This window comes from Rhinolophus ferrumequinum, chromosome 9 (assembly GCF_004115265.2).
Source record: "Rhinolophus ferrumequinum isolate MPI-CBG mRhiFer1 chromosome 9, mRhiFer1_v1.p, whole genome shotgun sequence".
Classification (NCBI taxonomy): Eukaryota; Metazoa; Chordata; class Mammalia; order Chiroptera; family Rhinolophidae; genus Rhinolophus; species Rhinolophus ferrumequinum.
The window spans coordinates 13,292,729-13,317,214 of record NC_046292.1 but is presented as its reverse complement, the minus strand read 5'-3'; the positions used below and the strand labels follow the sequence as shown (position 1 = coordinate 13,317,214).

At 50.1% G+C, this 24,486-nt stretch overlaps 1 protein-coding gene across 6 annotated transcripts in view; it reads left to right on the top strand.

Annotated features, from left to right (window-relative positions):
- The window catches only part of TMCO4 (transmembrane and coiled-coil domains 4), an 85,175-nt gene that overhangs the window by 24,542 nt on the left and 36,147 nt on the right, over positions 1-24,486 (top strand). For all 6 annotated transcript variants that reach the window (XM_033114858.1, XM_033114857.1, XM_033114854.1 and 3 more), the window contains 7 exons: positions 5,939-6,071; positions 12,871-12,968; positions 13,219-13,362; positions 14,175-14,294; positions 15,950-16,114; positions 16,963-17,099; positions 18,367-18,451. In XM_033114858.1, the coding sequence (XP_032970749.1) occupies positions 5,939-6,071; positions 12,871-12,968; positions 13,219-13,362; positions 14,175-14,294; positions 15,950-16,114; positions 16,963-17,099; positions 18,367-18,451 (882 nt within the window). The remainder of the gene's footprint in view (positions 1-5,938; positions 6,072-12,870; positions 12,969-13,218; positions 13,363-14,174; positions 14,295-15,949; positions 16,115-16,962; positions 17,100-18,366; positions 18,452-24,486) is intronic.

Below are 24,486 nucleotides of genomic sequence, written 5' to 3'. Positions count from 1 at the left end.
CATTCATTCATTCATTCATATGGATGTTCCATTCTTCACTCATACAAAGATGATTCCACATCTGCTTTGTTTTAGGCACAGGCCTAGGTGCTAGGGATGAGCAATGGATTTGGAGCTTATATTCTAGAGGGGGAGACAGCAAAGAGGTAGGCAAATTTAAAAATCAAGTTATAAATGGTGATAAGATAAGAACATATCTCCTGGTGAGGGAATAGAAAGCAATGGAAGGCAGTCAGGGAGGACTTCTCTGAGGAGGTGACATTTGAGGAAGGAACTGAGTGAGGAGCAGATCTTGGGGAGTATATTCCAGGTATTGTCAAGAGTGACTCATCACTGTGAGAGATGACCCCACCCAGAGGAGGAGAGAGGCCTTACCCAGTAAACCCACTTTCTCCCTTGTCCCCTGTGGGAGCAGGACTCAGAAGATACTAAAAGTGGAGAATAAGTCTCAGCTGAAGGTGGGAAGCAGAAAAGGTCTTTGGTGCTGCCAGAGTGGGTGGGCACATCAGAGGACCCTGGCAGACAATGGGTCAGCTTCAGTTAATGAGCCAACACATCCTAGTTGGGATCCTACTAATTGCCAGACATTGTCCTGAGCACTGGGAAACAACAAGGGACAAAGCACAGCTTTCTGCCCAGATGGTACTGACATTTTGGCGGGGAGATCCAGACAGTAAACCCATCCACAGATATAACAGTGGTAGGAAACACAGGAATGGGGACAGGGTGACTGAGGCCCGGGCTGCTCTACTTCAGAGGCTGATGGCTCGTCTAAGGAGGTGACTGATGAGAAGGGACCAGCCAGGTAGAGCTCTGGGGGAGGGGACTTCTAGTTGGAACAGCATGTGCAAAGGCCCTGGGGCAGGAATGAGCTTGGCTTCTTGGTGGGACAGATACTGGTATGTGAAACAAGGACCGATAGAAAGCGAGATAGGAATGGGTGGCGGGAAGGGCCAGAAAATACACCCTTTGTGGACCATGGGAAGAAATGTGGATTTTATTCTAAATGCATGAGGGAGCTGTTGGAGAGTTTCAACCTGGGGGAGAGACCACAGTCCAATTTACGACTTGAAAGAATCATTCTGGCCGCTGTGTGGCAAATAGAGTGCGGACGCAAGCTTGAAAGATTAGAAACCAGGGGGATGGCTGGTAGTTGAAGAGCGATGGTGGACCCGGTGGTCGTGGCGGGCGATGGCCCTGGAGATGGGGCACAGTGAGCAGACTGAGGATGTATTTTGGAGATGCAGCTGTCAGCATTAGCTGGTTGGATGGTGGGGGGATGGAGAAACCAGAAGAATAAACAATACCCAGGCTTTTGGCCTGAGCCCTAAGACAGGGTAGGCAGGCCCTTGAGGAGTGGGTTCACCACCTGGCAAGTTGGCCCGAGAGCCAAGATCAGAAAACCCGAGTGTCCTGGGTAGCCTGGGACCAGTGCCCCTCCCCGACCATTAACCACATGCCTTAAAGAGAACATCAGCTCCAAGTCCAGCAGCCTGGCCACCACCATCCTTGAAATGACCCTTCCATGAGGCTGATATTCTAAAGCCTCGTGCCGGACGATACCTTGGGAGGTTACCTGTGCCCTTGGCAGCCTCTATCATGCCGCCTTAACCAATCAAATACAAATTCGTGGCTAATTATAATTGCCACCAATTAATCACCCCGGCCAAGGCTTGGTTAATTTCCGCAGCTCGGTTATCACCTGGCTGTAATAGTCTATGATCCTATTAGGGAGCGGGGAGCTCCTTTGTTTGGAGCTTTAATTGACCTAGTAACCCCAAGACACAACATGGAATTGTCTGTTCCCCAGCACGTAGACAGTTCTACAACTAGGGAGGCAGCCAAGGGCAGCCAGGCCACGGCTCACTCTCGGGACTCTAGTTCAAGGAAGGAACTGGCTTATGTTACAGAAACTGAAACCTCAGACTTCAGGATTTGGGGGTGCTGTGTCATTTTGAAGGCGAGCCACTACTACTTGAGCATAGTATTATATTGCCTGGCATTGCAGACACCCAGCAGTGGAGTCCAAGTCTGTAACATTCGTTATGGGCCGGTCATGGAGCAAGAGTCCTCAGCTCAAACCCTTGTGAAGTGACTCTAACTATATTTCCATTTTCCACCTGAGTGAGGATGAGCTATTTGCCTAAGGTCAGACTCACAAATAGAATTCCTACCAAGGTCCGTCAAGTCATTAATTAAATATTTATTCTTTGTGCCAGTCTCTCTGTTCTAAGGACTGGGCATAGAGCAGTGAAAAAGAATACCCTCATAAAGTTTATGTTTCAGAGGGAGAGACAAACAACAACAAAAATGAATGGGTATAATATCAGAGAGTGGTGAGTTCTGTGAAGAACAGAAATGCAGTGTAAAGGGATAGAGAGTAATGGGGGGGATTGGGAAGGCCTCTCTGGGTGGGACGTTTGAGCAGAGACCTGAAAGAGGAGGAGGAGCCCCACATGAGGATCTTGCCTTCTAGGGACTGGAAACAGCAAGTACAAAGGCTCTGTGGCAGGAACATTCTAGAAGGTGAGGTCAGGGAGTTGGCCAGGGACCTCGTAGGTCATGATAGGGTTTGGATTTGGTTCTCGTCATGACAGATTTCAGGTCTACATTATCTCCAAGGAAAGAAGAGAACAAAGTACCAGGTGCCCTGACTGGAGTCCCATCTCCAGGCATGGAGACATTTCTGGGGTTGGGGAGGAACCAAAGAAGGGGAGAGACCCAAAGGACAATCAGGGGTGACAGCAGTTCTCTTTCTCCTACTCCTGATCTCCAGACCAGTGGTTCCCAAACCTGGCTATCCACGTTCAGAGACAGGTTCCCAGGTTCCATCCCAGACCCTACTGAATCCGTCTCTTGGAGGTGGTGCTCACTGGGTCCGAGAAGGCTCATGTAACACCCCTCTTGTTCCCACCAGAGGTTGGAACCAGTTGAGAGATTTCAAAGGAGTGAGGTCGATGGAGCTTCAGTGTCATCTGATGACTGGAGAATATGGCGGCAGTTTGGCTGCTTAAATGCGCTGATATGCCCTACCTGAGAGAACCTAGCTGCCCTGCTAAGCTCACTGCGAGGTAGAGTGGGCAGGCAGGTGGGTCCTAGAGGGCAGAGAGGCTGTCAGACGGGACCCAGTCGGGGAGAAGAGGCAGGCAGAGAGCGAGGGTGTGACATCTGAGGCCAAGGAAAGGAGGGTCCTAGATACCCTCCAGGGTATATAGGTTCTCACATAATGCTGATGTCCCACCAGCATTCACATTTTAGGTAACGCTCACCATCACACGGCCCACAATGAAGGAGGGTGCAGAGTAGCTGGATGCCAGGCCGTTGGGATTTTCCCTTTTTGTCAAAAAGATCCAATTTGAAGGAAGCCTGTCATAGTACTTGAATCATAAAGAATTCACCCTAAAGATTAGAAGAGTTCATTCATCCCTTCACTGAATAAACATTTTTTAAGCTCTTACCAAGTGTTGGGCTTGGAGATACTGATGAGTAACTAGTGATGTAGAAAAACACAGACAAGTACCATAAAATGGGATAGATGATAAGAGAGAGGCCTGTGTAAAAGACAGCGGACCCCCAAGGAAAGCATGCTCTAGAGAGGGTTCAGAGACAAGGTGCTGGTCCAGCCACAATTTGGGGGGAAATAGAAGTTCAAGGCTTAAGTGGTAGACAGAAGAATGCCCCTTCCCCTAAGACGTTCACATCTTTGGAATCTGTGAATACGTGTATGTCACCTTACATGGCAAAAGGGACTTGCAGTGAAGCTAAGGATCTTGAGATGGGGAGATTATCCGGGATTATGTGGGTGGGCCCAATCTAATGACAGGGTCGTTAAGAGGTAGGCAAGATGATCTCAGAATAGGAGATGGGGTGACAGAAGCAGAGGTTGCTTCTGATTGGAGGAAGGAGCCACAAGTCAAGGAATGCAGGCAGCCCCCAGCAACTGGAAAAGGGAAGAAAACAGATTCTCCCTTAGACCCTCCAGAAGGAACCTGCCCTGCTGACACCTTGATGTTAGGATATCTGGCCTCTAGAACTGTCTTGTTTAAGACACCAAGTCTAGCAATTCCTTACAGCAGCCATAGGAAACTCATACAGCTTACTTTGCATGAAGCACTGTTGCAGTGATTTATAGTTATTATCAGGAAACATTCAACCAGAGAGGTAAATGATCCAAGGCCCTTCAGATGGAAAATGGCAGGGCAGGTGTTAAAACCAAGACTGACCAATTAAAGAACCGTTCCCTTGGCCACAGGAGGGCAGACCTTCTTCTCTGTCGCATGGGGACTGGACCGGCACCGTCAGATGCACACAGCCTGGCGTGGGGGGGTGTAGGAAATGACCCCGCATGCCAGACTACAAGGCATGTACTGGGTCCTGTGGGTGGAGACATGATGGAGGTGGAGGAACCAGTGAAGATTTGCTTGGGGTAGGCCAGGCGGGGGATGGGAAGATGCGGAATGGATGCAGCAGCGATGTTTTTAGATAGATTCCGTCATTCTCAGAGACTTGGGAAGTGAAGCGGGAGGGGAAAGTAGGATTGTGGGTCTTCCTGGTCTCTGGCTTGGGAGCTGGGTGATGCCGTGTTCTGAGGCAGGGCACCCAAGAGGATCCTTTATGCCACACAGGGCATATCGTCTGGCAGACGGGCTGGGGTTTAACAGCTTAGGCTGGTAGTGGAGTCAGTTTGGGTAGAATAGGGGCCCGTGGTTCAAGATCCTATCTATCCCTGGTTGTACTTCCTGAAGACAAATCGCTTGCATAGGGCTGGTTCATTTGAACCCCTTCAGTTCTCCCCTTCTTATGAACCAGATATTTACATATTCTTACAGGTTTCTGAGCTACATAGACAGACCACCTTTGGTTAGATTTTGACAGATTAAGTTTTCCAATTATAAAATTAACCCAAGAGCATTATGTGTAATTTTGAAAAGGAAAAAATAAAAAATTCTGTTTAACGTATTTTCCTTTTTTTGTTTGTACTTTTTTTGTGTGTTTTTTTCCTTTGTTGCAACCCTGTGGCATATTATCAAGTAAATTTTCTATCCATTTAAAAAAAAATTGTTTCATTGCATAACCATTTTTTTCAATTATTACAAACTTTTCTTAGGAATCATTTTTTATGGCTTTATAGTTTTCCACTGGGTGGATATGCTGTAGTTAAATAACTGATCCCTTGATACTATATTAGAAATCTGCAGATTATTCCCACTTTCATATTATAAATGCAACAGTGAGGCCTTTATTTACTAAATATTTTCTATATTTGGGATTGTTTTCTTAAGGTTAGAATGAAATGGAATTCCTGGGCCAGAGGTGATACATATGGTTTTCCCATTTTTTTAATTGAGGTAAAATACATATAACATAAAATTTAGCGTCTTACTCGTTTTTAAGTGTACAGTTCAGTCTCATTAAGTACATTCATATTGTTGTAAAACCATCATCACCATCCATCTCCAGAACTCTTCGTCTTGCAGAACTGAAACTCTGTGCTCGTTAAACACTAATTCCCCATTTCCCCACCCCCACAGCCCTGGCGGCCACCATTCTACTTTCTGTTCCTATGATTTGGGGGATGCACATTTTTAAAGTTTCTGATATATATATATTGTCAGATTGCCCTCCAGAAAGTTTATATCAATGCATACTCCCACCTGAACACCCGTTTTCATCACTTCCATAACAACTTTGGGATTAAAAAGAAAAAACTGAACTTTGCTGATTTGGTGAAAAAATACTACCTTGCTTTTGATTAATATTTTTAACTGTTGCACAATATTCCATCCAGGAAGCTGTGCTATTGGTTAATTGACTGGTTCTCATGAGGTTGAGTGTTTCAGATGTTTTCGGGGTTTTGAGTTTTATCACTTACACTGCTGTCAACATCTCTGTGCTTAAAAGATTAACTGACTCTCACCTGGGATGTTTCTCTTTCAAGGGCGCTATGATGCACGGGCCAGAGTCCTCATTTGCCACATGACGTCCCTCCTCCAAGTGCCCTTGGGGGAGCTGGATCTCCTTGAAGAGACATTCCTTGAGAGCCTGAAGGAAATCAAAGAGGAGGAATCTGAGTAAGGGAGCCCTGTGACGCCAGCCCCACCTACCAGGAATAGAGGGCTGCCACTTGAGTGCACTTTTCAGATAACGGTCCCCTCTTTCCTATCCCCCCATTTAGAGATGATGCATTGAGGTGGAAGGCGCACTGGGCAGAGCTTCCCAGTGTAGCCCTGACGCACTGTTTGTCCTTAGCAAGTCACTTCCCCTCTCTGGGCCCCAATCCCCATTTCTAGAAAGAGATGATTGAATGGATGATTGCTAAAGGGCTTGTGACTTTATTCTGTGACCCTGACATCCGGCTTCACATCAGGTTCTCATGACACTTTGTTCATGGGTCAAAGTGGCCTGGGTTCAAATCCTACCTCCAACTGCTTTTGACCTTGGGCTGGTGCCGCCCCTTCTCTAAGCCACAGTAGTCTTATCTGTAAAATGGGAATACAGAGTGTCCTCCCAGGGTCATGAAAAATGAATATGATCATATTCTAAGGTGTTTGGCCCAGGGCTGGCACGAGCAAGTGGTTTGTGGGCATGAATCCTTCCCTTCCCCCATGTGCCCCTGTACCTGCCAGTTGTAGAGTGGCTTTGCTAGCTATGTATTGTCGGGAGTGTGTAGAGGGAAATTACCCTGGCAACTTGGCCAGAGCTCAGCTCTTTGCTGAGCACCTTATACGGAATCTAATCCCAGCGCAATCAATCGATCCAGTCACAGCCTAATTGCAGGCTCCTTGCACCAGGCACGTCTCCCAGCCTTGGTTTTTGTTCAGCTACGATGGCTTTCTTTGAACAGCCAGGTTGTGCCAGCTCATCCCAGCTGGGAATTTAGCTCTGAAGCCAAGTTTAGAACTGCAGTTGCCCTCCTGCCAGCGTTTGGAGGGCAAAGGGAAAGACTGTTTCCTTGAGAAGGGAAGAAACTTGGTCTGTTAAAATAACCTGAAAACTGACTTGTCTTGACTCCCAGAGCTGTGTCAATACCAGGTCGATTACCACCATCACAAGGGCTGCCCAGATTCTAGGGGTATATTGGGCATTTGTCGTGTCTTATGCTCCTTGAAATGAAGGACATTCTTAGCTGTTATTTGGAAAGCTTATTGTTGGAAAGAAACATACTCTCCAGAGGATTTGTTCTGGTCATACCAGCCATGTCAGATCAAGAAATATGTAAAATCAGAAGTTCGAACATGACCCAGCTCTGCCACTTACCAGCCGTGTGATCTTGGGCAAATTAGTTAACTTCTCTGGGGCTCAGTTTTCCTCAACTGTAAAATGGGGATAATAATAGCAACCTGCTCATAGGGTTTTTGTGGGGCTCAGATGAATTCACACATGTAAACTGCTTCGAGCAGGCCTTGCGCAGATGATGTTTAGTTGGTAAATATCATTATGTGCTATAGGATCTATTGTTATTGACGGTATTGCTATGTCTGGGCCATTTCTTCAGAAAAATACTCCACATGTGGAGTTTTTTAATTCAATGTTAGGGACTTTGGAGACCTCTCGAGTTCTATCTATAGTCTCTGGAAGGGTCTGAGACCCAGGAAAAGCATGGCAACTGTTCAGCCAGGAGACCTGGTCCTCAGTTTGATTCTGCTACCAAGTCTCTGTGTGGCCCTGGGCACGTTGCTTTCCCTCTCTGGGCACCAGGACCAGTTTTTTCACCTCTGCAAGTAGAGGATCAAATTATATGTAGGTTTCTTTTAACTCTAAGGTTTTGTGTTTCTGCAAGGTGAGCTTATCACTTGGCACGCCAAGGCGATCCTTTTTGCAACTGGGGTTCAGAGTGTGACAAACCACCTTCCAGTTCTTGGGTCCCCATCTGAGCCCTGAGGCCATCTAAGCTTCTCCCACTTGTTTGGTGACTTCACTTTGCTGTGCCTCAGTTTCTTCATCTCTAACAGGGGGATAATGGGAGTATCTCCAGCATAGGACTGTTAAGAGGATTGTATTAGTGAATACCTATCAAAAGCTTAGAACAGTGCCTGGCACATAGTAGGTCCTAGTAAATGTTAGCTGGAGGTTAACTGGCCACATCATAATAACATTGTCAACATCTAACTTTTATTGAGTGCCTACTAGATGGCGGCACAAGATGTCACCTCATTTGGTGCTCATAACAGTCCCCTGAGGGTTTCACAGGGCAAGAACCAAAGTCAGAAGGATGCCGTAACTTGCCAAGGCCACACAGCTCGTCAGGGCACCATCTAATTCAACCACCATATCCAGTCACTGGCTGCACCCCAACAGTGTAACCGATCAAACCCGTGGTTGACCATCCCAGGTTCCCTCCTTAATTCTGAAGAAAGCAGTAACGATAGTTCTTTTGTAGGCTTTCTGAGCTTTCACTAGGAAAGTGTGTCTAGACACCCCGAGATAACCTCTCCCTCTCTAGCAACTGAAAACTGATGACAAAACAGAAGAGGGTGAGGACCACCCTCTCAGGGAGATAAGATGGCGGGGAGTGAAAGTGATTTGTGGAACCATGCAGTGGGCAGTGTGGCCTCTTTCTCTTCACTCGGTGACGGTGGCTTCAGCCTGGGATTTGGCCCAGACCTGCATTTTGGCTGCAGCCTCCATCTTTGGAAGGCTGATGTGGAACGCCAACTCAAGGTCGTTCCTGGCATTCCAGAGCCTGAGTGCCACCGGTGACTATGACAGTGTGGGTTGCCATGGTGTCTAACCAGCGGGCAAAGTCAGTAGCAGAAATGAGGGCTTCTTCCTTCAGGTGATTGCTGTGCTCTTAACTCGCACGTCCAAGTACAGGATGCGTTGTCGACGTAACTCAGAGCACGTCCGCCTCCTCTCGTGCTTTAGATGTTGAACTTTAGTCAGACAATTGAAGTAATTGCAGGGGTTAAATGCTGGGGTAATAAATGATGACTGGCACAGCTCTTCGTTTTATGTACAAAGCAGTTATTAAACACGTTCGAGTACTTACCTAAATAAGGAAATCAATTGGCAATTCAGGTGAACGTTGGGAGAGAGTGCCTTAGCTAAATCCTTTTAGGAAAAATATGATATTCTTTTTGGTTCAGCAAATGTTTATAAACATTTAAATAATAATACACTTTAAATAATAATACACAGCAGACTACTAGAGATTAGAGTATATCATCGAATCTTTGTAAAATTGATTTGATATACTAGCATTCATACCTTTAAGTAAAACAGCTTCAAGAACTATACTTACTTTTTAGTTATTTTATTCCCTTCAGGCTATGAGTTTTCCCCTCTATAAATTCAGCTAAAAATGATGACTATCATGGATGTGCAGATGTCACTGCAGGAACAATCTAGAAGGAGACGGTACTGAGAAATGTCAAGGGCACCACCTCAAAAATTTGACTATGTTCTGAAAAACAAATCTGTAGTAATCATTAAAATTTTATAACATTCCGGATTTGTTTTACTATCCCAGAATTTCATTCTTGATGGTGATTGGCCTATACTCCAACTACATATTTTATTTGGTCAAAATGTCTATTCCACACCCCTCTGGTGTTCATAGATGTGGACAGTGAGTGGGGGACTGGATCACTGACTGCAGTAAGATGTTCCATCCTTGTATAATGAATCGGTTCTGTTTAAGAACTGTTTCCTGAGTACCCTCCAGGTCCCAAGGCCAGGGCCAGCTCCTGACGGCAGAAAGCAGGAATGACTCCATCTGTGCCCTGAAGTTTTGGCCTTGTGGTTCTCAAACTTGACCTACAGGAGATCCCTGGAGAGCTTGTTACAGGTAGCTTCCTCACCCACACGCCCTGAGCTTCTGGCCTGGCAAACCATGATTTTAACAGCTATCCCCTGGGGATTCTGAAGCAGTTGATCCAGAGCCCACCCTTTGAAAATCAGTGGTCTAGAATTGCAGGCTAATACATTATGGAGGTTCGAGGGGCCCAGGGTCAGGACATTGCGCCAACTTTAGGGCTTGGGCAGGCTTCCTGGAGGAAGTGACTCTTGCACGATGAGTAATGTTTAGCCAGACAAAGGAAGGTGAGTAGGTCCTCGACAGTAGAGAGGCCGGGAGGAACACAGGTACTGAGGCATAGACAGTATGCCTGCAGGGAGTTCATTGTTTCTGGAGGGCAAAGTGTAAGTTACAGAGTGATGAGCAATGAGGCTGTGAAGGAGGCAGGCACCAAGTCACGGGAGGAACTGAGTGTTACCTGGACAGGTGACACTGTCCTCAGGGCCAAGGGGGGGCCAGGAAGGAGGCAGAGAGGGAGGCAGACAGTCGTGGTTACACTTTCCTGCTTGACCTTGGTCACTTTGGTGGTGCTGTCATCATCCTTCTATTTCCAGTCCCTAAGTGAGAAGAAAATTCAAGCTCAGAAAAACTGGGTGAACCAGCAAGATCAGGGCACAGCTGGGCTCACATGCCTCTGCCCCAAACGTCCAGACTGTTTCCTAGGCAGTGCCAAGCATCCCAAGATGCTTCGAATTCACAGAGCTAGCATTGTGTATTACTATGGTTTGTCCTCAGCACTTGAATTTTTTTCTCAGGCCTTGAACTCCGCCCAAAGCAACTAATTTCCAGCCTTCCTGTTTGCAACTGAGGGCCAAAATGTATCTCCTGTGTACAGGAAGAAATTATCATAATAATGAAAGGAACGATAATAGCAACAAACATATCAGAAAGATTACACTATGCCAGTGCTGTCTGTGGATTATGGCACGTAGCTCTCACAATACCCCTGGGAATTAAGTACTATTATTATCCCCACTTATTCGAAGAGGAAACTCAGGTGGGACCGGTAATTTGTGCGTAGTCACAAAGTTAGTATGTGGCTCTGTCCGTCAGGATGGGCTAGGTTTTGCTGCAGTAACAAATGACCTCCAAATCTCAGTGACTTATAGCAACACAGGTGCATTTCTTGTTCATACCGCATGTCCACTGCAGATTGGCCGTGGCTTTAGTCCACACTGTCTTGGTTCTGGGTCCCAGGCTGATAGAGTGACCTCCGTCTGCAGCACTGCCAGTCTCAGGGCAGAGCACATGGCTCCTGCTCTGACTGGTAAAGATTTTGCCAGAAATGACACACGTTCTTCCCACCTACATTTCATTGGCTAAAGCTGGTCAGGGGACCATTCAGTTCACTAAGGCAGGGATGCATAATCTTTCCGGAGGGAAGACCAAGGCAGGGAGGGTGAACTGAGTATCCACTGGATGATGATACGCTAGCACCACAGTCGAGGTAGGATTCAAGCCTGTGTTTACCAAGTTTGAATCCGGACCTCAGAATCCATGTTCTTACTATCCCGCCTTCCACTTTGCTAGATGCATGTGGTTCAGCCTCATCCCACACATCTGATGACATGAATCTCAGTCAGGAGAAACCAGCACCTGTGACGTGCATGGAGACGTCTAGCCTTGGTTTCCACTTCTCTACAGGGGAGTGACATCCGTGCTGAGCTGTACACCCAGGAGCGGCTTAGGACAAAAGTTGGTTGAGGCAAGCTGGCAGAGCACCAGAAAGCACAGCAGTTCCCCGAATGCCCAATCCAGATCCAGTGCCTTTTTGATGACTGGAGGATGGATTGTTTCTCACATTCTGTGTGATTCATGAGGAAAGAAATGGGAAGGAAGCAAGTATTGGTTAGTACTGCCGTGTTCTGCTCCCCGATACCCAGCACCCAGAAGGACCTGCACGTCATCCATGCTCAGTAAACATGCGTTGCCTGAATGGATGAAAAAGGAATGAATTTGATCCTTACAAACCAATCTACCTTAAGAGGTAGATGTTATTATCCCCATTTTACAAAGGGGAAATGAAGCACAAAAGATGCAGGTGCAGGATAAAAGAGCCACCGTTTGAACTACCACTCGGTATGCCGTTATGCCATGTGCTTGACAGACTTTCTCTTCATTGATCCCTACAAGCCTTCAGGTGGTGGGTACTCTGAGCCCATAATTTGTTTGTCATCTGGGGACAATAAAACTGCTTCTAGGGTGAGATAAACCACGTGGAATACAAAGCACGGTAGCTGGCATACAGGAATTCCTCAATAAATATTAACCATTCCTTTCAGTATCCTCGTCACCTGCTATCACTCGACACACTGAGTTGTCCAAACTCCAACTTCAGTTCAGAGTTCGCGCTCGTCATGACTGCTGCGGTCAGCTCTCGGTCTCTGGTCCTGCTCCTTATTGTCCAAACGCACTGAGGGCTGAGTGTCCGACAGGAAAACAGGGCTTAGCGACCCTCCTGAGCACTCACAGTGGCCGTTGTAGGGATGCCGCTGACCTCAGTTCACTCTAAATGCTTCCCTTCTGCTACGTTTTATAGCTTTTACATTTCAAGTCTGAACGAGTCTAGCTGTTGCCCCAAGGCCAAGGTCTCCAATACAGACATTTCGCTAACCCATCTTTGGAAAGATTATCCTGAAGAAAATTAGTTTCTAAATCTCCCAGAGGGAGATGAGCTCAGATGGCAGAGTTAGGGCTGGGGAGGGAAGGAAGAAGGGAGGCAATGGAGTCTGATTCTTTGTGGTACTCGTTCTGGGTCCACTTGTTAAAAGATATCTTTGTGCTTCTTTTGCTATTATTATTATTATTTTTTTGTCTTTTCATCATTCAAATTGCAACCCTGTTAGGATGGATCCGTTGGGTAAGTAGCACATCTCACACACTGGGATTCCCCAGCTGGGTTTGAGAATGTTTTCAGCTTTTTAAAACCATCAATGGGCCCATGGCGTCTTTGGTACCTTGCTCTGCATGACGGAGTGCCCAGATCTGATCCCAGTTTGGGTGTCGGCGAGGCGGGGAGGTCTCAGGGGGTCCCAGGCACAGCCAGCCCTAATGACCATCTTCTTCTCCCCCAGAATGGCCGAGGCATCCCGGAAAAAGAAAGAAAACCGGAGGAAATGGAAGCGTTACCTCCTGATAGGCCTGGCAACTGTCGGAGGTGGGACAGTGATCGGTAAGGCCTGCTCCAGGTGAGATGGTGGCACGTGGGCCAGTGCAGTGCAGAGTGAGGGATGATGCCAGGCTGGGAGCAAGAGTGGAGAGTGCAGAGGATCCGCTGGGGGTGGCCTCGGGCACACAGTAGGTGCTCCATCTGCAGTGTGTATATTAGTATATAGGAGGTGGTGGGCAGCCGATAGGGGAAGAACCCAGCAGTCCACTTCCTCACTTCCACCTTCACCCACCATGGGCTGCTTTCCTTGCAGGTGTGACCGGGGGTCTAGCTGCCCCTCTTGTTGCTGCCGGAGCCGCGACAATCATTGGCAGTGCAGGTGCAGCGGCTCTGGGCTCAGTAGCTGGCATAGCTGTCATGACCTCGCTGTTTGGCGCAGCCGGAGCTGGCCTGACAGGTAAGGTTCAAAAAGCAGTGGTGGCCGTGAGGGATTTCCTGCCAGGGCGGCTCAGCTTCTAAAGGACACACCCCGATTCTCCCCAGTGATGGCTCCCCAGGAGATGGAGGGGGAGGATATGTATCGCTTTTCTCATGCTGGCTCCCAGCCCTGCCAGAACTTTCAGCAGGCTTCTCAGAGAACTGGGTCGGGATAAGGCCCAGCTTGAGAAAGTGCACCTCGTATATGTGGACTTCTTGAGAAGGGTCTGATTGGACCTGCTTGTCCCCATTTAGGAAGTGCCCAGACAGGCTGCCTCAGAGACACTACGAGGGCTTCCTCGTGTACGAGAGAGCACGTGGCTGCCCCTCATTCACCAGCATCACCTGGGGGAGTTTTTCCAAATCATCTGTGTCAACAGCCCCCCAATCCCACACAGAGATTCCCGTTCCTCTCAAGTGGGGTATCACCTTCCCATGTTGAGAATCTTGGTCAGTTCCATCTGCTTTTACTGAGAGGCATGTGTTGTACCCCTGACGTGTGTGGGTAGGAAAGTGAGACAGAACCAACTGAGTTGGCACAGAGTGGTGGTTATGAGCCTGAGCTCTGAGTTCCAGCCCCTGCTCTGCCACGCGGGGGCCGGCCAACCTTTGGAAGCCTCTTACCCTCGTCTGTAATGGGGGACAATAATGACACCTACCTTAATGTGTTAAAAAACGAGACGTCTGTCCAGGGGCTGGGCACATGGTTGGCGCTCACTGTGTGAGAGTCTGACCGACATTCCCCGGGGTCCCCAGTCACCTCCATTCTCACTGTTGTATCTGGGTCTTTAGGATACAAGATGAAGAAGCGTGTTGGGGCCATTGAAGAGTTCACATTTCTGCCTCTAACGGAAGGCAAGCAGCTACATATCACCATCGTCATCACAGGGTGGCTGGCATCCGGCAAATACCGTGAGGACCGGGGGCGGGACGGGGGGCATTGGCTGAGCTGGGCCTGCTGCTCTGGGCCAGACCCTACCCTGGGCTCTTCCCTGTGTATGTCTTTAGAAGAAGGGTAAGGGAGCCCCATTTTGCAGAGAAAGAAACTGAGGCTCAGAGAGGTAAAGAGACTTCATCCCATATTTAGCTACTCATCCATCCATGTGTCATCTGTCTATTCAACTATCTACCCATCCAACCATCTATCTACACATCTACCCCTCCATTCACTCACCCATCCACCCACACCCATCCCTCCATCCCTCCATCCTCCATCCCTCCATCCCTCCATCCCTCCATTCATCCATTCATCCACGCATCTGCCCATCCCCTCACCCACCCATCCATCCATTCAGCAATATTTACAGGGTGCTATTACATTGTGTGCCAGACGCTGAGCCAGGCCCTAGGAATTTAGTAGTGAGAAGCATAGTCATGGCCTCTGTCCCCATGAAATGTCTGGTCTGAGGCAGGGAAGCTTTATGGGTGGCATAATAGGGGAAGCACAGAGTTTTTCTGGGGAATGAGGAGAAGGTTCCTAGAGGAAGTCACATTTAGGCTAAGGACTGGCTGGGAGTTGGATGGGTAGAGAAGGAGCCAGAAATGTATATACCAAGCAAAGGGGCAGCGTGTGCAAAGGCCCAGAGGCGCAAAAGAGCCAAAAGGAGCACCGAACGGCTGAAGCTGGGAACTGGAAGGCAGGGGTATGGGCAGGACCAGGTCACACGGAAGCATGTGAGGCGAGGAGTTTGCATTTATTCTCAGAGGAAGTGGAAGGTAGCAAAGGTGAGAGGTCTGTATACCCTGGCGGTGTGACCTCAAGCAAGTTACTGAACCTGTCTGTGCCTCAGCTGCTTCATTTGTAAAGTGGAACAAACTATTGCTGTCTTCCAGGGTACTTCCAAAGATTAAACTGAACAAGATAACATGTGGAAGGCACCCCGTTTCTAATTAGCATTTCACAAACACCAGTTCCCTTTGCTGCTCTAACTTGAACGAGTGTGTTTTGGGGGATTCCACCAAGGTGGTACTGAGGACGGACACCATGGTCTGCTGAGGGCCTGGCTCACGTTTGCAAGTGCCCAGTGTGAGGCTCAGCAAGCAGTTCATCGCTCAGAGAGGGAGCACGTGAGGCCAGGAGGTCCAGGGCATCCCAGTCAGACACACGTACTTAGAGCCTTCTGGTTCCCAGATCGCTAGGATCTGAGGGTAGAAGCCAAGCGCGTCTAAATGGCACAGAAGGAAGCGAGTAAGAAAATGTCCAGGCTCCGTTTAGAGGCAGGCTCCTGAGTCTTATTGGTGTGTGACTGCCGGGCCCCGTCCCCACACACAGCAGGTCTCTAACACTAACGGAGCACCTCGGAGGGGCGCTGCCCTGAGTCAGGCATTTTACCCACACAGTAGGAACTGGACACGCATCACGCATCACCTCCTGTGATCCTCACAGACACCCTCTTTGTTGGGGCTCCGTCTGCACCACCAGCAGCTGCCACGCATTGGCGGGGGGTGGGCCTCTTGTCTCTCTCCCCTCAAGGGTGAGTGGTCCCGTCACTGCCTTTCTGGGAAAGTGGGGTGGGGCATCCTCTGTCACAGACAGGAGAGACCCCACTTACCTGTGTCTTCCCCAGGCACCTTCGGCGCTCCGTGGGCGGCCCTGGCCCGTAGCCGCGAGCAGTACTGCCTGGCGTGGGAGGCCAGGTACCTGATGGAGCTCGGCAATGCCCTGGAGACCATCCTCAGTGGTCTGGCCAGCATGGCGGCCCAGGAGGCTCTAAAGTACACGATGTTGTCTGGTAAGCGTCCCTGTCCCCGTGGCCAGAGCAGGCCCTCTCTCCCCACCCACGCTGGTACCACACCTTAGCGTGCCCGAGGCCACCGCCACAGCAGGCAGTGTACTGGGCCCTGGGGACATGGAGAGGCTAAGGCTACAATCCTGTCTGTGGGACGTGTGTGGGCTTTGTGGGGAGCACACGGGTAAACAGCCTGTGACATGACCACATACTGTGTCAGTTAGGTATTGCTACATATGAAGCCACCCTAAAACTCAGTGGCTTCACAGTCACTTATCATAATAGCTCAGGGGTCACGAGGCTTCATTTGGCTGATCTTTGCCGGGCCTGCTCATGCATGTGTTGCTCAGCTGAGTGTCCACTGATGCAGGCGAGCCTTGTCAGGCCCTGCTCTGTTTGTCTCCCATCCTTCTCCTGGGCTCAGCAGGCTAGCCCACACCAACGGGGGAGTACATGAGAGGCTAGCAAAAGTGCACACGTCCATTTCAAGTCATCTTGTTGGCCAAAGCAAGTCACATGGCTAAGCCTAGAGTGGATGGGCAGGGCAGAGGCGGGGGCCGCTGCAGAGCTATGAGGCAACGTGGGACGGTACCGTGTGGAGTGACAGCTTGGGGCCATCTTTGGAATCTCACATATGACAGACGCTTGAACTGAAGGAATCTAGTCCATGTGTCATAAATGCATGCACTTCAGTTTTCTTCTTTGCTATTTAGCAGGGTGACAACACTTGGAAAACGTAGAGATTCCAAGTTAGTGACTCTGCGTGTACTCACTCAAACATCCATTAGTCAGCCAGTCACTTCCCTGCCAGGACCCCCACTGCCTTCATCACTGACATACCCCCTCCCCAGGCATTGTGGCTGCCCTCACCTGGCCGGCCTCGCTCCTCACTGTCGCCAATGTCATCGACAACCCCTGGGGAGTGTGTCTCCATCGATCAGCGGAGGTTGGCAAGCACCTGGCCCACATCCTGCTCTCCCGGCAGCAGGTATCTGGGAATGGCTATGGGTGAGGGCCAGAGGGGAAGTGAGGGGCTGACTTGTGCATAGCCGTGAGTCCTAGAGGCAAGCCCGCGTGGGGGAGCTTTGGAGGAGTGGGTGGTCTTCACGGCCCCTCCAGTTCAAGTCATGACAATATCCTAGGATGGACCAGTAAGAGTTATAGACTATACATCTCTTGCAGGTAATTAGGTGAGGACTGACTAGCACAGCTCTCTGCAGGGATGGACAAGGCCAGGTGTCCCTTCCTAGAAGGACAGAGCTACCATTCGAGCAAATCATCAGTGGTCCAAATACCATGTCACGTGGTCCGGGTGACATCCACATTCCAGACAGTCGGAGGCAGGAAAGTGGAATGAAGGGCATTCCTAGAAGTCACACCTCTTGCTTCCGTTCTCACCCCCGTGACCATCCCTAGCTACAGGGGAGTTAGAGAAACTCAGTCTTTGGCTGGGTAGCTGGGTGCCCAGGAAAACTCAGGCATTCTGTTACCAAGGACAGAGGGAACGCAGGTGTTGGGACTTTGTCACAAAGTTCCTGCTGCATTGCAGTACTATTTAATGGAGGGTTTGCTACGGTAGTAAATGGAGGTGGGGGCGGGGGAGGCTGGATCCATGTATTGGCACGAAAACAAGGAAAAGGAATAGACTGGTGAGAGCAGACCGGACCTTTGGAGCTCATCCGCTCCTTCCCCTCCTTCCGTGTAGAACTTGTACCCAAACACCCCAGATCACATTTGTTTTCCTTACGAGTTGCCTTTTCTCATAGTTCTTTAGTCAGAAAGTTCCTCTTTATATCTCTTACCATTTAAGGCTAAGATAGCATGTCCTGCCTTCCTATCTAGAAACAGAACAGCTGTCCCTACCATGTCACTGTTTGCCTTCTGCCACCTCTCCCCGCTCCAGGAGGGCCCTACTTCCCTGCAGTCATTTGCCACAAGGTAGATGCGTCCTGTCTCTGGGGGAACAAAGAGATGGTGGCTGGATAATGGTTTGAGATGAAAGGGAATTAACCCAGCCAGCAGCTGCCTGTGGGCCTTGGAGGAAGCCAACTCCCCCAGCAGGTTTGCTCCTGCATAAATAAGGGCTCTCACCCTCCTGATTAAGACCTCAGAGCTCCATGGTGGGAGTAGCACATGCAGGATTCATTATGAGCCAGGCAGGCACTGAGTAGGTAAGGGACCCCCTCGTCAGGACTGATGTTTTGCTAGAACTGGCTGTGTCCCCTCCCACACACCTGTGTCCTTTCGTCCCCCAGGGCCAGCGACCCGTCACCTTGATTGGCTTCAGCCTGGGAGCCAGAGTCATCTACTTCTGTCTGCAAGAGATGGCTCAGGAGAAAGGTGAGTCTGGTTTATTGTCACCGGAGAAAACCCTTCCCAGGTTCATCCCTCAGGCCAGAGGTTCTGGGCTGTGTGTCAGAGTCTTGTGAATGTGTTCCTAGCTCATAGAAATAATAGCGGAAGGTTTTAAATCGTTTGAAAATAGACAAAATAGTTAAGTCATTTGGAACATGTGTGTAAATTAGAGTGGACATGAGACTGTCCTACAGTATTGATATTGGCCTTTGTGTTCTGATGCGTGTTCTCAGATGGGATGGAAGGGAGTGGGAGAAGCTGAAATCGAGGTGTCGGCAGGGCCACGCTCCCTCTGATGGCCCTAGGGGAGAATCCTTGGCTCTTCCAGCTTCCGGTGGTTGGCGGCACTCCTCCATGTTCCTTGGCATATAGATACATCACTACTGTAATTCGGACTCCATCTTCACATCACCTTCTCCTTTGCATCCTCTTCTCTTCTCTTCCCTTCTCTTCTCTTCTTTTCTCTGGACAGTGTCGTTGGATGTAGGGCCCATTCAAAGGCAGGATGATCTCATGTCAGGATCCTTAACTAATTACATTTACATAATGTAATTACATCTGCAAAGACACCTTTTCCAAATAAGCTCTCATTCACAGGCTCCAGGTGGACATATCTTTTTGAGGGGGTGGGGGGCACTGTTCAGCCCACTACAGACACCTTTGGGGAGTGTGTCGTGCCATCCAATGACATACTTTCTGTGCTGAGGCGGCAGAAAGCTTGAGTGCCACTGCTCTGTGCCTCAGGGATAGCTCTGTCATCAGAGGCTGCCCATAGGAGGGGGTGGGGACTGAGGTGCAAAACCTGGGGTGCGAGGGGGTTCCCTATTTGTGAGACCCAGACTAACATCTGTCCTGGGGAAGTGCAGCAGCAGAAGGACCCTGAGGGCAAGAGAAGGGACTCCTAGGCCTGATAGCAGAGCGTGGATGGGAGAGGGGCTGGACTTCCTCTCAGCGTTCTCACTCAGGATTTCTGTGGAAGCCTCTGTGAGCCTCAGCTTCCCCACTTATAAAACAGAGTTAATAACTGCCACCCCGAGGAGTATGGGGGGGTGTCCCATGTGTAGTATTTTTGCAAATTAGAAAACCCGTCATCGACCAAATTCAGCTCCAGGATGTCAGTTTGCTGCGTCTGCCCTTCAGAGTTTTTGCCAACCTGAGGCTACCCTTGAAAATGGCCCGTGACCACTCTGCTTGGTCAGCTGGAGTGTGTGTGAGCTGATTGCTGACCAATTGCTAGGAAGCACGGAGGGGTGGGACTGTCTGCCATTGGCCGGACCAGAGGGAACAGATGAGTCAGGGCTGACTGGTGTTATTTTCAGTGTTGGTGTTATCATTGGGCATGGGAGAGACCCTGGAGCTCAGGGGCTATTTTCCTGGTTGCAGAGGCGAGGTGGACATGCCGTGCTTGGCATTACCCAAGGGCAGGCCAAGCCCCTGTGTCAGCCCTGCTCACACCATCTTCTCTGTGCCAGTTTGCAGGGCCACAAAGCCCCCTGTAGCTTTCAGCAGCCTCCTTTTCACCTGGCTTTGTCCACATCAGTGAGCAATGGGGAGGCACCACTCTCCTATCTCCAGTAGCTCTGGGTAACCTGGGACCACCACGTGGAAGGGCCTGGGGAGCCAGCTCTGAGCCATGTTCACCAGGAACATCCAGGTGGGGTCAGAGGTCAGGCAAAGACCACTGAGGAGCTAGGGCTGGATCTGGGCTCTGGTAAAGGTGAGGCTCCATTTCTACAGCAGAGAACATTGCGCCTTCACTTTCTGTATTCATTCCTCTCCCATCCTGGCAGCACCAGAGACAGAGCAAGTCAAAAAGACATCCCTTGCCTGCCTTTCCTGCTCTGTGTGGAACAGATAATCCACCGGGACCCTCTGGCCTGACAGGAGGAACCCCCTGGATAGCCAGCCACACCACCTCCCTGTCCTCGGCGCTTCGTCCCCTCCAGGAAGTGGCTTTGTTGCGCTGCAGCAACGCCACTGACTCCTACATAATGTCATGTTCTGGGTCTCTGCACCTTTGTGCAAGTGATAACTATTCTGGCAGAATCTCAGGAAAGATGGAGCAGCTATTGCTCACACAAAACACCAGAGTCTTTGCTTTAAAAACGTGTGGGTTATAGGGAGGCAGGCTGGGTGTGTCTGTCAGCTCTTGGTGCAGTAATGCCACATAACAAACACCCCCAAACTCAGAGGGTCACAGGTCCAAATATCTTCATTCAGGGTATACTGGTTGGCTGTGGTTCGGTTGCTCTAGAATAGGGTCTGTATCTGGCTGTAATTTGGGTGGGCTTGGCGCCAGGCTGTGGGCTGGACTCAGATCTGCTCCACGTGGACACGTATTTGTCCTGGTGAGGTGGATGGGGCAGCAGCCGCCCAGGGCGTGCTCTTCTTACGGTCCATCGCTAGAGAGCCAGAGCCAAGCCAAACCACGCATGCCCATTTACGACCTCTGCTCCTGCATTCTGTGTGCACCAACATTCTGATTCAGTTATTTATCGCTACACCCTTTCCAAACATAGTGGCTTAACACAGCAATAACTGATGATTTCTTACACTTCTATAAGTTGACGAGGCAGTTCCTCTCCTGGCTCACTCGTGCAGTTACACTCAGAGCTGTAATGCCTAGAAGGCCCCAGCTGAGCTCACTCACTGCCTGGTCACCCTCCCGTAGGCTTGCCTGGCTTCCTTACATGGCGTGCTCAGGCCAGTGTTTGAAGAAGGCAAGAGTGAAAGCTGCAAGGCGTCTCAGGCCAAGCTTCCAGAACACATCCCTTCTGCCACACTCTGTTGGTCAAAACAAGTCACAGGCCAGATCAGATTCAAGGGAACAAAGCAGGGGAATAGATTCTTCTTCTGGGTGGGAGGAGTGGCAAAGAATTTCCAGCAATTTTAACCTTCCACACAGTCTGCTGGCCAAAGCCAGCGACGGCCAAGCCCGAGGTTGGTGGGGTGGGGCAATGCACTCCACCCACGGCCCGGAGTGAATCTTACCAGGCAGCAACCCAGACTCTCGTGCCGCGGGGAGGAAAGCATGCGCTTGGCAGTCAGCTGAGATCTGGGTCTGAGTCCTGCCTCTGCTCAGCTGGGTAGTCCGGGTTGGGCAAGGACGCAACCTCCGTGGACATCCATCTCTCCATTTGCAACAAGAGGTTAATACCACCTCTGGGCAGTGGCAAAGGCCGGAGAACAGGGAGGTCAGGCAGCCAACCCAGTGCCTGGCCTGGTCAATACATCCTGTACCAATCTTCAGGTTGAGGTGCTCCCTTCAGGTCTGGATGTGGCTGCAGACGCCCCTTGCTCTCTACAGCTGCTCCGCTTGCACACCTCCCCCACCGCACCCCCACCGCAGGGAGGCTCTTGAAAAGTTGCCATCCTCTGAGCTGTCATCATTTTGCTCCTTTCCTGTTTATCTTTTCCCCAGCCCATGCAGCAGACCATCTGCCAGCGTGACGTGAGCTTGTTAATAGGACCAATTCTCAATTTAGAGGAGAAAGGCGTGTCTCTGTGGCTGCCGTTAGCATGAATGACATGTTAACTTCAGATGGTTAATACAAGCCAAGCCTTCGATTCCCTTACTGATCAAATTGAATGAATTACCATTTCCGATTGGCTGTGGCAATCGGAAGTAAGTGCGCCCATCAGCTGCCTCCATAATGTGAGGCTGGAACTGGCGGGAGGGAGGCAGGTGGCCTCTCGGTGACCGGGCTTGTTAGTGAGACACTGAGATATTCCTGTACCTCTGCCTTTTGGGAGATGGTTCCTTCCTGCCTCTCTCCTGGTCATTGCTCCCGGCCCTGGATCTTCCCGGCCCACTGATAAGAATTGGGGCTTTGGTATTAGGCAGTCCTGGATTGAGGTCCCAACTTTGATACTGACTAGCTGTGGCACCTTGGACAAGTCACTTAACTTCTCTGAGCCTCAGCTGCCTCTTCTGAATTTGGGGCTTAAAACACTTAGAAGTCTCATTGGGAGAATCAAATGAGAGGATGAATGTGAAAGTACCTGCCCCGATTTGAGTACATTCATAAACGTTTCTTCCTCTAAACACTAATCTGAAGACCCACTGTGCGCAGGGAACTATGGTTAATGTTGTGTAGATAGAGGAGCTTGTCATTTTGCGTCCACTTTCCAGACCCTGTGTTAGACCGTGAACCCCATGTGAAACCGGAGGCCAACTGCACCCAGGGCTCGTGCCGCCTGCGCCACTCAGCCAACAGACCCACACAGCAGCTGGTCTTAGAATAAGTGTTTATTATCAGAGCACCAGTGGTCTGAGAAGGCAGCGGGTTAACACCGCCAAAATCTGCCTTAACATTCTCAGACGAGCTTGGGGGTATTTAAGGAGAAATCTGGGTGTTCCTCCAGACACTCTGTGTTGGTTTGGGGTCTGCATGGAGCCTTCCCTCTGGCCACGTGATTCTCTGGTGGAGTCGGGAACCCAGGTGCAGTGATGGGAGTAGCCTGGAAAGTGTGCTTGTCCATAGAGAGTGTTATCAGTAAGCCTGCGGGTATCAATCATAAGTGTCAGGGTAATTTTCTAAAACAGGGACCTAGGTGGCACAGGGGACATTTCGAGCTCAAGCCACAGGGGGATGATCTATTGTTAAGCTATCGGTAGGTCAAGGAAAGGTGAGGCCGGGGACGTTGCAAGGCCTCCGCTACGGGGATCCCAGCGGGCCTTGCTTCACCTGTAGGCGGGATCTGCCTGTGCCCTACCGTCTCCCTGGCACCTGGCACCCGGCACATTTTGAGTGCTCGGGAAGATGGAGGAACTTGACTTTGGGCAAAGGAATCAAGCACACACTGAGGTGCTCATGAGCCAATTGCAAACTCACTGTGTGCCAGGCTGTGTACTAAGCACTTCCATGCCAAACTCACAGCAACCCTAGAGGGTATTCTCCCAGCTTCATGGTTGAGAAAACTGAGGCTTCGGGGGTAAACCACGCAAATCCTGAGTGCCAGAGCCAAGACTCAACCCCAGGTCTCACTCCTAACCACTGTGCTCTACGTTACAGAGGATCTAGACCTTGAACGATGGGTGAGGGTCATCCAGTAGAGCTAGAGGGGAGAACATTCCAGAGAGTCGGGCCAGCAGGGCCAAGGCAGGGGTGCCTGGGAGCATTAAGTTTAGGGTTTCTGTAGCCTATGAAGGGGGACCGAATTGGGACAGTGGGAAATGCTTAGGACAGGAACCTGGCACAAAGTCTCGAAGGCCTGGCTCAGGAGTCTAACTGGTTAGATGCTGTGGTCCCTGAATCGCGGAGCGAATGAGTAGTTGGGCGGGTCCTATGGACGGTGGAGATGGAAGGAGCAAGCGCCCTGCAGCCTGGAGTTCACCCATGCACGCACACTCACACACGCTGCAGCCACTCAGCCGACCCCACAATTCTCCAGATTAAGTACAGACTTCCCAGCATGACTCACAGGCCCTGCTCAGGTCTGCCTTCCAGCATCTTGCCCACCACTGTCCCTCACACTGGGCTCCAGCTGGACCACCTCAGCTCCCAACAGACCATGATCTCTTGTTCCATCGCCTTTTCTAGATAACTCCCACTTACTTTTCAGGTCTCACTTTGTCTGGAAACTTCTCCACATCCTCTTTTCCAGCAATCCAGTGAGCCTCTGGCCTCCAGGGCTTTACAACGTATCATCCAGTCCCCACCCTCCAGACAGAGCTGCAGGGACACAGCAAGATGCAGGTCCCTGTGCTCACTGGGTGACAGGGCCACACAGCTCTTCCCCACAGAAAAGATACCAGCTTAGGTGCTGCACGTGTGCAGGCTCTGGAGTTAGGGCATCTGGTTTGAATCCCAAACCCACCTCTAGGCAAGTGACCTAACCTCTCTGAACCCCAGGTGACTTGTGTGACACACAGCAAATAACAAGAGTACTGATGTAGAAGTCGTTGTGAGGATTGAATGCAGTGCATGCGGGCTGTAGTAAGAGCCCGGTAATTCTTCTGGGGTGTTTATGTTACACTAGGAACTGTCCTAAGCTTTATGAAAGGGAGCTGGCGCACA